Source organism: Sminthopsis crassicaudata, chromosome 1 (assembly GCF_048593235.1).
Source record: "Sminthopsis crassicaudata isolate SCR6 chromosome 1, ASM4859323v1, whole genome shotgun sequence".
In the NCBI taxonomy this organism is placed as follows: Eukaryota; Metazoa; Chordata; class Mammalia; order Dasyuromorphia; family Dasyuridae; genus Sminthopsis; species Sminthopsis crassicaudata.
Window position 1 is genome coordinate 632,111,449 of NC_133617.1, and position 15,154 is coordinate 632,126,602.

General features: G+C 32.6%; 1 protein-coding gene across 6 annotated transcripts in view; it reads right to left on the reverse strand.

The window, feature by feature from the left end:
* LOC141551315 (phospholipid-transporting ATPase ABCA3-like) overlaps positions 1-15,154 on the reverse strand; it is a 230,654-nt gene that overhangs the window by 104,943 nt on the left and 110,557 nt on the right. For all 6 annotated transcript variants that reach the window (XM_074282818.1, XM_074282817.1, XM_074282822.1 and 3 more), the window contains one exon: positions 2,969-3,098. In XM_074282818.1, the coding sequence (XP_074138919.1) occupies positions 2,969-3,098 (130 nt within the window). The remainder of the gene's footprint in view (positions 1-2,968; positions 3,099-15,154) is intronic.

Genomic DNA, 15,154 nt, shown 5'->3' on the forward strand with positions numbered 1-15,154 from the left:
ACTATGTATCTCAGAGTTTGTATCCTTAGATTTTTTTTCTGGAGACAATTTTATAAACTCTTCCAATTGGTATTCTTTTATGTTCAGAAATTCCGAGCAGTTCTCTTCTATTATTCCTTCATCATGGTGTTAAAAGGTTTTATCTTATGTTTGTGGATACCTATGATTGATTCTCAGATTGTTTCTATATATCCTTTGAGATCTGTATGTTTTGCTTACCCAGTGATCACATTTTCTTTCAATATTGCTTTGTTTTGCTTTTCTTCTTCTGGATTGTATTTCCAATATTGCTTTCTCTTTTGTTTCTTTGGTGAAGCTTGCCATTGCAAATTCCAGCTTTTCAAATTCATTTTTTATTTTGTAGGACATAAATTCTGCTCGCTTAACTCTCATTTCTATTTTTAATCATTCAGGAATGATGTGTGGCCATTCTATGTTTTCCTCACATTCCAAAAGGTCCTGTGTCTCACCAAGAATTGAATGATTTTTCTGTTTTGCAGTATTTATAAATTCATGAACTTTTTTTTTTTTTTTTTACTAGATTTGGAGGTTGTATTTTATTCTTCCTCCTGCTGATTTATTTATCTGTTTACATTCAAAGTCTTTCAGTTTCTTCCTCCTCAGATCTTTGCTAATTTCACTCTCTTCTCCCCTTTAATTTCTGATTCTGTCTCTCTCTCTGGTTTCTTTGAGGGCTGGATCTTAAAAAGTATCTCATTCTCTTCCCATGTTGACCAATTTATGTTTTACCAGCCTAGATCTCTATTCTAACTGACTTTTGGATTGTCAGAACTGGTCCCATCTGGATACTATGCTCTTTTCCTCTAATTAAACTGCTGCAAAATCCTCCCCCATACACATGATGTCCTGTCCTAGAGTCCTCTCTCTCACTTTCTTAGTTCTGGCAATTTTCAGCTTTGCAATACTACAGAACTGTGGCCTCTAGGAAGCTTTTGTTTTTAAAAGGCTATAGCCCTGCCCCTCTCTGTCATGGCCAGAGCACATTTCCATGTCCTGAGACCAGCGTCCATAGCACTACCAAGATGCAGGAAGAAACAGGCTGCAGATACCAGTTTTATTGTAAACTGGTGTTAAGTTGTGTCTGCTAGTGCAGCCTTATTGCCAGTATTACAGGAGGTGGTAGAAGGGTGCTAAGTAAATTCAAGGTCAATGAGCATCAGTTCAGAGGTTTTAGAGATTGTTTTTTTTTTTTTTTTTAAATCCTTTGGATGCTGAATGTTCTAGACCATGGAGATGAAGAAACTTTATCTTTAGGGCCTAATTTTGTTTTTGAAGGGTTTGAGAGGTAATGAGGAATTAGAGAAAATGTCAAGTCCTCCATTTTTTTATTCACATGATTTGGAACAACAATATATCATCAAATTGGAGAATATATAGTAAAATTATCATACTGAGTGGTTCTTTGCCTTGCTTCCATCCCATTCCCCATAGGTGTCACTAATGGGAGAAAAAAAATCATTCTATTCACCTTCCTTATCACTAAAGGAAACCACTGCTAATCAAATGATACCAAAAAGCCTATAGATATAAGAGCTCCACAATAGGTAAGATATCCTAAACCAAGGCTTCTTAAAACTTTTTAACCCCTTTTCACCTGAGAGATTTTTACCCTCTATATAGGTAAATAAAATAGGGTATACAAATTAAACATTTATTAGTAATACATCACAATTTCACAAATCCACATTCAGTTATGTGATCCCATATGGATCATGAGCCATAGTTTAAGAAGCTTTGTCCTAAACTATTGATCTTGCTTCCAGCACAGCTCTTGTAACTATCATCCAAATTAACAGCTCATGTGGAAAAGGGACCAGCCATACCCATCAACTGCCACATTCAACTGCCACATATTGGGAAGGCAAGTGAGCCCAGTTTAAATGGCAAGGAACTTTAAAGCAAAGGTTCTTAAACTGTGGACTGTGGCCCTACATGGAGTTGTATAACTGAATGTGGGAGTATTGAAAAATTTGGCAATGTAAAAGTATTCTGAAATTTTGTCAAGATTTAATTCTTTATATAAAAATAAATAACTACATCAATCCTATTAGTATTTAAATTTGCTTTCATCTTTAATAAATGGTAAGATTATGCATATACCAAGGAATTATTAAAAATACATTTCTTTATATTTTATCATCAGGAAATGTTTGATTTGTTTATCTATTTTATATCCTTATATACCCAGGGTTATGTAAAACTTTCTTGTAAAACGAGGTCACAAGTGAAAAAAGTTTAAGAAGCACTGCCCTGCAAGAGAGAAAAGCAGCAGCATGCGCCAGGCAAATCAAGTCAAACTACTACCATCATAATAACCACCTTCTCTCAGACATTAAGAGACAGACAACCCAGAACCTCAAACCGAAAAACTTGGAAATAACAGTTTCTAGCTCAAGGCCCTTAACCATCACAGGAAGGTTGGCAACTTGTATAGATGAAGACCCAAAAAAGACAAAAAAGTAGTAGGTAAACATGTAAGATGGAAAAAAAAAACTAGCTACAAATACCTGATAAGCCATTTAAGGAGAATATGTATTAGAATTTGTCTGGATAAGGCCTATGGGGAAGTCTCATTAATATATAACATAGCTAAGCATTACATAAGGGACCAAAATTCACACTTCTATTAAAATTCAATACAATAAATTTCTATTAAGAGTTCACTTATACTCAATTTTCCCCCCAAGCTAGAAGGAAGATTAAATGATTTGTCCAAGGTCACAGCACAGAAAATATAAAAGCAGTATTTGAATTCATATTATTTAATTCTATAGACAATATTCTTCCTATATTTGGTAAATGCTGAAATGAAAACCACATATTTGGGGGAAGGAAGGAAAAGGTATGACCATGTGATGTTTAGAAATAATTTTCTTTAGATTCTAAAAACATGTATTATTATCTGAAGTTATCCATCTTCTCAAGTGGGATGTACTTAAATACATACCTGTGAGTATGGATAGCGTAGTAGTCTTCCCTGCTCCATTATGCCCTAGAAGAACAGTGATTTGCCCTTCATACAAGTTCAAATTCAGGTTTCTAACAGCTTCATTTTTCTTTTTTCCTCTTTTAAATGTCTATGGAAAAAGAAAACAGAGACTATTTCTAAATATTTCTATTAGAAATTAGAAATAAATATATATCTAAAGAATTTTGCAACAGAGGAAGTACTCAATAGCAACTAGCCTTTTTAAAAAAAAATCATATTACATCATCAGACTTAGAAAATTCAAATGTGACAAATACTTTTACTTAGCACACTAAATAGTGGAGTAAAACTGTAAAGAAAACCAATTTTAAAGTTTTTTGAAATGATATTAAAATTAATTGGTAATTAATTTTAGTTAATGTTATTGCATTGTCATCATAATTTCATGTTGGGATCTTCAATGCAGAAGGGATGAATAATAGCAAATAAATTCCTACTCTGTGTAAGGCATCAGGAATATAAAGATAGGCATATTGGGTATTCCAAAGTCTTAGTGCAGTTTTGAGTTATGAAAATTTTCATTAAGATTTCAGAATTCAAAACTATTCTAGAACTATGAGAATGTGCTGTAATATATCCTTTTGCAATAATGGGGTAAAGATGAGGACATAGATAAATATAATACAGACAAATGTTAAAAGTACAAAAAAAGGTTCAAGCAAAATATTATGAGAAAATTGAGGAGGAAGAAATCATTTTCAGTTTTCAATAGAGGAAAAGGAAACCTTAGGATGCTTCATGAGGGGAAAGAAGGGAGGAACAGGGTAAGGAAAGAAAAGAGGGAGAAAGGAAAGGACAAAAGAAGGAAGGAAAGAAGAAAGGAAGGAAACAAGGGTTTGTTAAGTGCTACTATGTACCATGTACTGTTTTAAGTGCTTTACAAATATTTCATTTGATCTTTTAAAACAATCCTGGGGAGTATGTGTTATTACTATTTCCATTGTATAGCTGAAGAAACTGAGGCAGACAAAGCTTAAATGATTTGTCTAAGATCAAAGAACTAGTAAGTATTGAGGCTAAATTTGAACTTAGGTTTTCCTGACAGAACAAATGGGATTTAAATATCTGCCTCTCAGCAGATTGTAAGTTACTGAATCCTAAATTCTTCTGTTAAATGTGTACTAAGTCTTTTGTGGTTATAATATCTTTTGTGTGTAGGAACAACTTTCTATGTTTGATTCACATTGTCATATGAGCACCTTTTTTGTTCCTGGCTTTATGGAGAACCTCTAGATGTCAACCATGACATAAGCTATAATGAAAATGTCCCTGGAGCTACAGAGTGAAAGACTTCCAGGAATCTAGTTTCTTCTCATTAGAAGCTAGGTTCCCCAGGATTTAATTGCAGGACTTTGGCAAAGAACAGAAAGTGAAAGCACTTCTTCCAGTACACATAGGTGCAATCCCTCATGGTTATATTGGGAAAACTTAACATTTTAAATAGAGGAGGGACCTAACTAGAGGGATATATCAGAAAAATTTCTCAGGCAGGAATGGAAAATATAAGTTGACAACAATACAAAATTTCTGAAAAGAGATAAAATTTCTTTAAAAGGAAAAAAAATGAGTTTATTTTTGGATACTGAGTTTGAATTCCTGGCTGGAATAAAAGACAAAGTAGATAAAAATGGGTAATCTACAGAGAGTATTTAGAGAGTTAACAAAAAGAAATTATTCCAGAAAGCCAGAAATTAATGTAAATGTATGGTTGTGTAGAGTCAAGATTTAAAAAGTTAAAGAGTTGGAAAGAAAATGAAACTAGCAAGAGACATTAAAGAGAACAATTCTTTCCCATGAAAAAACCGAGGTACCACACCATATGGCATATGATTTATACACTGTCTTGAATAAACTAATCAATAATAATATCTATTGAGGGCTAACAATGTTTTAAGAATAGTTGATGTTGTAAGACAAAAAGTATAAAACATGCAACACTCTCAGATGCAGAAAGAACCAGATTAAAATGTAACTGGGAAACATTTAGCAAAATAAATAAAAATACAACAGTATACAAATAATGTTAATGTGTAACTTTCTGAGTAAATATGTGGCTGCAAATTTACAGTATAATAGACTTCCCTTTCTATTTGATTTTGACACTACTCTTGTAGAGTATGCAAAAGAAATATAATGCATGGCCACTTTGCTCAAAAAAGTTTAGTGAATGTTAATTGGGGAGTGAGGGAAAACATTTATAGAATACTTCTAAGACTTCTGATTTTGTTGCTGTGGGTTTACCCAATACCATTTTAGATCACAATCTCTCTAAAACTTAATTGTCTTTTAAGAGTTGCTGGGACCAAAAAAAATATTGCTCCATAATCAAGTGGTTGATAAACCTCTTTGAATTTATGTAGGCTGGTTGTTAAACAAAACGTATAGCACATCATTATGTCCACATAGAAAACTAGCTTAGTATTTCTTCACCACAATTAGCAAACCACAGAAGGTAGGTTCTAAAGAAATATTCCAAGAATTAAAGAAGTCAATGAAGGTAGAAATACAATTAAAAATTCGTTGAAGTGATAGGTAAGAGAGAGAGGGAAAATGAAGATAGAATACATAAAGGAATGTCAGGGAACCATGGAATGTTAAGAAAGGCCTTGATTCATGTGTATTTTTAAAAATCGAACTTTTCAAAACTAGGTGAAGAAAAACTTGGGGGAAATGGTATAATAAACAAAATAAAAAAAATTTTTCAAAGACCTCTCAATAAAAGTCACTTTCCAATTCTTTGTCACTTAAAAGAGATATGCATTTTTTTTTTATCCTTAGTTAAGCATTGGTTTTGTTTAGGGCCCATCTCTCCTTTAATATTATTTCCTTTTAATTCTCCCTTTTTAAAATTTCCCTTTTGAAATATATTTCTGTACCCAACTCTATGCATGTACTCTTCCCTCCTCTGAACAATGCAAATGAGAGTAAAAGTGAAGTATTTCTTCTTTCTTCTGTTTGTATAAACTTCTAATGCACCTCAATTATGATAAAAGTTCCTTAATTGTAAAGGGCTAGAACTGAGCAGATGTACTTAACTGAGATAACCTAGCACTTAAGGCTAATTACCAATTGGATAATTCTCTATTAACATATGCTTGGAGGATGACCCTACTCAACTCTCTGCTGGATCAATCTGTGGGTGTGGACAAAGAAAAGGAAAAGAGAGAGATCAAAGGGTGGAGTAGGATAGGCAGGATCATTCTTTGGCAGTGGAGAGAGAAGAAGGAGGTGTGGAGATTCCTAGATCTAATCCCTTGACGGGTCCACAAAAGACCAAGAATAAAGACTTTTGTCTATCCTGACTTCGGCTGATTCTAAGACATCCAGTTACTAATGCGATCACTACACCTAATGTTCCTCCTGACCCCAACATATTCCCCTTCTTCTCCTTTTTCTTTGTTTATATGTTTGTAAGAGGGGCTTGTTTTTCTTTCTTTTTCTATTGGGGGTGAAGGAGGTTGGTTGGAAGTAGAGAAAGCACATTTTTATTGATGGAAAAAATGAAATAAAAAATAAGTATTTTCTTACCAAGGTAGTTAAATAAAGCATTTATGAAATATTCACTATGTTCAATGTACTGTACTAAATTCTAGGGATACAAATATAAGCTAGGAAGATAGTCCTTGTCCTCAAGGAATTTCTGTTCTGAAGTGTTGAAAACCTAAAGGGAAACCTGGTGGGGGTGATGTGGAGTGATTGGGAATGGCATGGAGAACTGGTTCTGAACCAAATTAGGCTAAAATTCATCCATCAAAATTTAGCTACCCAGGGGCACAGTCCAAGGTTTTAATAGTAGGGAGATGATATTCTAAAGAGTGCAAGTGACTTACTGATATTTGCTTTGTAATATTATTTGGTGCTGATCATGTCCAGAACTTACCAATTATTTTATAAAGAATACCAGTAATAATTAGCATTTATATAGTGCTATAAGGTTTTCAAAGTGCTTTACAAGTATTATCTCATTTAATCCTCACAGCAATACTAGGAGTTAGGTGCTAGTATTATCTCCATTACATGGAAGGAAACTGAAACAAGAGATTAAGTGATTTGCTTAAGGTCACATAGCAAGTGTCTGAAGCTGGATTTGAATGCACATTTTCATGAATCCAGGTCTAGTACTCTTTCCACTGTGTCAACCTAGCTTCTTATAATTATATAAAGGAATTGTTCATGATATGGACATACATATATACATACACACACACACACACACACACATATATGTCTTTCTCTAGATGCAAATAGCATTTTCCATCTCAAGTCTATTGGAATTGCCTTGAATTACCGTATTGTTGAAAAGAACAAAATTCATCACAGTTTATATCACATAATTTTATTGTTACTGTGTCCAGTGTTGTGCTGGTTTGGCTCACTTCACTCAGAATCAATTCCCATCCTTTCTTATGGAACAATATTTCATACCTTCACATACCATTATTAATTCAGCTATCCTTCAACTTATGGGCATCCACTCAATTTCCAGTTCCTTGTTACCACAAAAAGAGCTGCTAAAAATATTTTTGCACATATGGTTCCTTTTCCCTCTGTTATATAGCCTTTGGGGCATAGTTCCAACTCACTCTCCGGAATGGTTCAATCAGTTCACAACTCCACCAACAATGTATTAACATCACCATTTTCCCACATCTCCTACAACATTTATCATTCTCTTTTCCTGTCATCTTAGCCAATCTGAGAGGTGTGAAAACTTTAGAGTTGCCTTAATTTGCATTTCTTTAATCAACAGTGATTTAGAGCATGTTTTATATAACTGTAGGTAGCTTTGATTTCTTCTTCAAAAAACTGCCTGTTTAGATACTTTGACCATTTCTTAATTGGGGAATGACTTTTATTCTTAAAAGTTTGACTCAATACTCTATATATTTAAGAAATGAGGTCTTTATAAGAAACCCTTGTAAAAATTGTTTCCCAGATGTCTGCTTTCCTTCTAATAATGATTGCATTGGTCTTGTTGGTCAAAAACTTTTTAGTTTAGTATAATCAAAACTATCCACTTTGCATTTGATAATGCTCTGTTAGCTCTTGTCTGGTCATAAATTCTTTCCTTATCTATAGACTTGAAAGTAAACTAATTTGTTTATAACATCATCCTTGTATCTTAGTATATGGTGTGAGATGCTGGTCTTTTATATACTTTCTGCTATACTCTTTTCCAATTTTCTTCATAGTTTTTGTCAAATACTAAATTCTTCTCCCAGAAGCTGGAATCTTTAGGTTTATTATCATCATTTGCTACTGTGTCTTTTGTACTTAATATATACTACTGATGCACTACTCTATTTCTTTGTACCAAATAGTTTTAATAATTGTTGGTTTATAATATAGTTTTAGATCTGCTATAGCTAAGGTATTTTCCTTTTCATTTTCTTCATTAATATCCTTATGTCCTTCCATCAATCCCTCTCTCCTTCTCTTCCTTCATTTTTTAAAAGTTAAATCCAAAATAGGAAAAAAACAGATTTTGCCATGTGCATAGCAGAACATAAGAGAATTCAAAATATGAAACAGTAAATTTCCATATCAAGAAAATCTTTATAATAAATATTAAACATTGTGTTCAGAGCTGTCCATATTTTTTTTTTTTTTGCTTCTTTGTAGCTTTTCTTTTGTTCTCAGCTGTGTCCTTTTTATTTAAACTGCCAAACATTTCAATTCTACTGAAGAAAGCACAATTCCATTGGGCTGGCCACACTGTTCAAATGCCAAATGTGTGCTTGCACAAAATATTATTTTATGGAGAACTCACACAGGGTAAGTACTCACAAGATAGTCAGGTAAAGTGATAAAAGGACATTTACAGTGTCTCTCTTAATAACTTTAGAATTGATTGTATGGCATGGTAGACACTGGCACAGGCCTGCTCAGCATGACATGCCCTCATCAGAGAAGGTGATGTGATCTATGAGCAAAGCAGAATTGATATAGCTCAGAAGAAACACAAGATGTGTAAAGTTAGAGAAGTCACCCTAAATATACATAGGGATTATTTGTGTCCAATCTGTGGTAGAGCATTTCGAGCTTAGGTTGGTCTGATCAGCTAGTCAGACATATTGTAACTCAACTCTTAACACAGTGATTTCATTTTGGTCCTCTTCAAGAATGAAGGGAAACACTGTATTCAAAGCTGTTCATTTTTTTTGCATCCTTGTAGATTTTTTTTGTTCTCTGCTGTGCTCTTTTTATCTTATCATTTCCCCCCTTTCCTGTCCTTGCTTCCCCCAAGAAGACTTCAATTAAGTGAATATGTGTGTGCATATATATGTACATGTATGTGCACATATATGTACATACACATTCACATATACATATCTCTAATTATATACACATATATTCATGTACATCTATGTGAGACCATACTACACTTGTTTGAACTCTGTTTCTCTGAAGGTAGATACCAATTTCTTTTATTAGTCCAAGTCTTTCCATATTTTTCTAAATCTACCAATTTATCATTTCCTATACCATGGCGATATTCCAACCTTATACTGTCTAACATTGTAAGTAATCTGGTTAGTCTATTGTAAATAGTCTAAAACAATATTAATATGGTTAACATATAGTGTAGTTTCCCTATTTTTTCTTTTTGACAATCTGTTTTATCAGATCAATGATTACTACCCTTGCTTTTTTCTACCTGATAAATTCTATTTCTGAACCTTATTATTTTTGTGTTTATCTATTATTTACTATTCCTCCTGATCCCTCTGCTTTATTTCTACCCACTGCCTTGACTTCCTCCCTTCAAGTACTCTGCCTTATCTTCTCCCTCCACCTTTCCTTCCCTCATTATTCCATTCCAGTTAATCTACACACCCTCCTATACCCCACTCCTGTCCTATTCTCTCATCTTATTTATTTATAAATTCAAAATATTTTTATTCCTTTCTAAAACCCAGATCTAATGTGAGTAGGATCCCCTTTAAAATTCCCTCCCTGATCTCAACCTTGCACTCTCAGAATTAGGTAAATCAAACCACAAAACAAATAAGAAAGAAATTAAAAGAGATAAATAGAATATTAGAAAAAATAGGTATGATAGATCTTTGGAGAAAACTGAATGGGATAGAAAGGAGTATACTTTCTTCTCAGCAGTTCATGGAACCTATACAAAAATTGACCATATATTAGGATATAAAGATTTCAAAATTAAATGCAGGAAGGCAAAAATAGTAAATGCTTTCTTTTCAGATCACAATGCAATAAAAACTACATTCAACAAAAAGTTAGGGGTAAATAGACCAAAAAGTAATTGGAAACTAAATAATTTCATCTTAAAGAATGATTGGGTGAAACAGCAAATTATAGACACAATTAATAATTTCACTCAAGATAATGACAACGATGAGACATCATACCAAAATTTGTGGGATGCAGCTAAAGTAGTAATAAGGGGAAATTTTATATCTTTAGAGGCTTACTTGAGTAAAATAGAGAAAGAGAACATCAATGAATTGGGCTTGGAACTTTTAAAAAAGACCAAATTAAAACACCCAATCAAATACTGAACTTGAAATTCTAAAATTAAAAGGAGAAATTGATAATATTGAAAGTAAAAAAAAAACTATTGAGTTAATAAATAAAACTAAGAGTTGGTTTTATGAAAAAACTAATAAACTAGATAAACCTTTGGCAAATCTGATCAGAAAAAGGAAAGAGGAAAATCAAATTGTTAGTCTTAAAAATGAAAAGGGGAAACTTTCCACCAATGAAGAGGAAATTAGAGCAATAATAAGGGGTTACACTTTGCCCAAATTTATGCCAATAAATTTGATAACCTAAGTGAAATGGATGACTACCTCCAAAAATATAGACTTCCCAGATTAACAGAGGAGGAAGTAAATTGCTTAAATAGTCCCATTTCAGAAAAAGAAATAGAACAAGCTATTAATCAACTCCCTAAGAAAAACTCCCCAGGACCAGATGGATTTACATATGAATTCTACCAAACATTTAAAGAACAATTAGCCCCAATGTTATATAAACTATTTGAAAAAATAGGGAATGAAGGAGTCCTGCCAAATTCCTTTTATGACAAAAACACGGTACTGATACCTAAACCAGGTAGGTTGAAAACTGAGAAAGAAAACTATAGACCAATCTCCTTAATGAATATTGATGCTAAAATCTTAAATAAGATATTAGCAAAAAGACTTCAGAAAAACATCCCCAGGATAATACACTATGATCAAGTAGGATTTATACCAGGAATGTAGGGGTGGTTTAATATTAGGAAAACTATTAGTATAATTGACCATATTAATAATCAAATTAATAAAAACCATATGATCATCTCAATAGATGCAGAAAAAGCATTTGATAAAATCCAACATCCATTACTACTAAAAACGCTTGAGAGTATAGGAATAAATGGACTATTCCTTAAAATAGTCAGGAGCATATATTTAAAACTATCAGAAAGCATCATATGTAATGGGGATAAACTGGAACCTTTCCCAGTAAGATCAGGAGTGAAACAAGGTTGTCCACTATCACCATTACTATTCCATATTGTATTAGAAATGCTAGCCTCAGCAGTAAGAGTCGAGAAAGAGATAATCAGAAAATCAAACTATCACTCTTTGCAGATGATATGATGGTACATTTAAAGAACCCCAGAGATTCTAATAAAAAGTTATTAGAAATAATCCACAACTTTAACAAAGTTGCAGGATACAAAATAAATCCACATAAATTCTCAGCATTTTTATACATCACCAACAAAATCCAACAGCAAGAGATACAAACAGAAATTCCATTCAAAACAACGTCAAGAATAAAATATTTGGGAATCTATCTACCAAAGGAAAGTCATAACAACAAAATTCATATGGAAGAACAAAAGGTCGAGAATTTCAAGGGAATTAATGAAAAAAAAATCAAATGAAGGTGGCCTAGCTGTACCTGATCTAAAACTATATTATAAAGCAGCAGTCACCAAAACCATTTGGTATTGGCTAAGAAATAGACTAGTTGATCAGTGGAACACGATAGGTTCACAGGACAAAATAGTGTACAACTATAGCAATCTAGTGTTTGACAAACCCAAAGATCCCAACTTTTCAGATAAGAATTCATTATTTGACAAAAACTGCTGGGAAAACTGGAAATTAGTATGGCAGAAACTAGATATGGACCCACACTTAACACCACATACCAAGATAAGATCAAAATGGGTCCATGATTTAGGCATAAAGAATGAGATCATAAATAGATTAGAGGAGGAAAAATTCAGAACAGAAATGAGTACAAGGGATAATGTTGTAAAAAATTACCCATGCATATGTACTGTCAAAAATTATAATTATAAAATTAATAAAAAAGGAAAAAAACAGTATTACTGTGAATATAAAAAAATAAAAATCCCCTCCTTTATCCTCTTGCCCTTTCTTTATCCCTTTATTCTCTTATTTCTTTCTGAATTTAGAAAATTTTTTATAACTCTGTCTCAGTCTGTCTCTTTTAATATCTGTATATCCATCCATCTATCTATCTATCTATCTATCTATCTATCTATCTATCTATCTATCTAGTTTTCTTTTTAAACCACTCTCAATGAAAATAGGGTCCCAGAACTATCACCAATCCTCTCCAATCTAATTTCTCTGTGTTAGTTCTTCCTATCATACCTCATTCATATAAAATACTCTTTTAGAGTGTTCCAAACCACTACTGACCAGAGAAATGCAAATTAAGGAGGGGATGTGGGAAAACTGGGACACTAATACATTGTTGGTGGAGTTGTGAAAGAATCCAGCCATTCTGGAGAGCAATTTGGAACTATGCCCAAAAAGTTATCAAACTGTGCATACCCTTTGATCCAACATTGCTGCTATTGGGCTTATATCCCAAAGAAATACTAAAGAGCGGAAAGGGACCTATATGTGCCAAAATGTTTGTGGCAGCTCTTTTTGTAGTAGCTAGAAACTGGAAGATGAATGGATGTCCATCAATTGGAGAATGGTTGGGTAAATTATGGTATATGAAGGTTATGGAATATTATTGCTCTGTAAGAAATGACCAGCAGGAGGAATACAGAGAGGCTTGGAGAGACTTACATCAACTGATGCTGAGTGAAGTGAATAGAACCAGAAGATCACTGTACACTTCAATGTTGTATGAAGATGTATTCTGATGGAAGTGGATATCTTCAACATAAAGAAGATCCAACTCACTTCCAGTTGATCAATGATGGACAGAAACAACTACACCCAGAGAAGGAACACTGGGAAGTGAATGTAAATTGTTAGCACTACTGTCTATCTACCCAGGTTACTTATACCTTCGGAATCTAATACTTAATGTGCAACAAGAAAATGGTATTTATACCCATATATTGTATCTAGGTTATATTGTAACACATGTAAAATGTATGGGATTGTCTGTCATCAAGGGGAGGGAGGGAGGGAAGGGATAATTTGGAAAAATGAATACAAGGGATAATATTATTTTAAAAAATTACTCATGCAAAAAAAATACTCTTTTATTTACCTTTTCCTACAGAGTTTTGCTTTTAGAATCTCATCATACTCAGTAATTGACCACTAATTAATGATAATCTTGGATATATGGTTTATATTTCCACATATAAAACAAACTATTTATCATTACCGAGTCCCTTGTAATGTCTTTGATGTTTACCTTATATTTTACTTTGCATTTTATATATCAAATTTTCTATTAAATTCAGGTCATTTTTGCAATAAAATCCTAAAGTCTGGCATTTTTTCTATTCTGGATTATACTTAACTTTGTTGAATCTCCCTAATATTCTTGATCTTTTATGCTTCCAGATGAATTTTTTTTTGTAGTTCTATAAAATAATTTTGGGGAATTTGGTATGGCACTGAATAAGTAAATTTCTTCAGGTAGAATTGTCATTTTAATTATATTAGCTTGGCCTACTCATGAATAATTGATATTTTCTCAATTATTTAGATCTAACTTTATTTGTGTGAAAAGTATTTTAAAATTAGGTTTATATAATTTGGGGTTTGTCTTGGTAGATAAATTCCCATGAATTTTATATTGTTTACTGTTATTTTAAATAGAATTTCTCTATCTCATGTTGCTGAGCTTTGTGAGTAATATATAGAAATGATGATGATAAATATGGATTTTATATCCTAAAACTTTAGTCAAGTTGTTCTTTTACTTATTTTTTATTTGATTCTCTAGGATTTTCTTAAGTATAGCATTATATCATCTACAAAGAATGATAATTTTGTTTCCTTGTTGCCTAGTTCTAATTTCTTCAATTTCCTTTTCTTTGCTTGTTGCTAAAGCTACCATTTCTAGCACAATATTGAATAGTAGTGATAATGGGCATGCTTACTTCATTCCTGATCTTATTAGGATGGCTTTTAGCTTATTCTCATTATAATGCTTGCTGATCATTTTAGATAGATATTATAATTTTAAAGAAATCTTTATTTATTCTAATGCTCTCCAGTGTTTTTAATAGGAATGCCTGCCGTAATTTGTCAAAAGCTTTTCCTATATTTACCAAGTTAATTAATATGATTTCTGTTGGTTTTGTTATTTACATGTTGTTTACATGATTGGTACATTTTTTTTTTTGTTGTTGAATTAGCCCTCCATTGCTTTTATAAATCCTACCTGGTCATAGTGTGTTATTATCCTGGCGACAAAATTGTTGTAATTTTTTTTTTAATTAACACTTTTTATTTTCAAAACATGCAAGACAATTTTTCATTGAGTTTTCATTTCAATTCATTCATTTTACTTCATTTTTTCATAGCAATCTTCTTGCTAATATTTTTTGCATCAATATTCTTTATGGAAATTTGGTCTTTAATTGTCTTTCTCTGTTTTAGCTCTTCCTAGTTTAGGTATCAAGACCATATTTAAATCATAAAAGGAATTTGGTTGCATTTCCTTCTTTGCTTATTTTCCTAAATATTTTATGTAGCATTTTCTAAGGTATTTAAATATTTTTAAATGTTTTTTTTTTTTTTCCCCCTGGGGCTGGGGTTAAGTGACTTGCCTAGGGTCACACAGCTAGGAAGCGTTAAGTGTCTGAGACCAGATTTGAACTCGGGTTCTCCTGAATTCAAGGCAGGTGCTCTATCCACTGCACCACCTAGCTGCCCCTAAATGTTT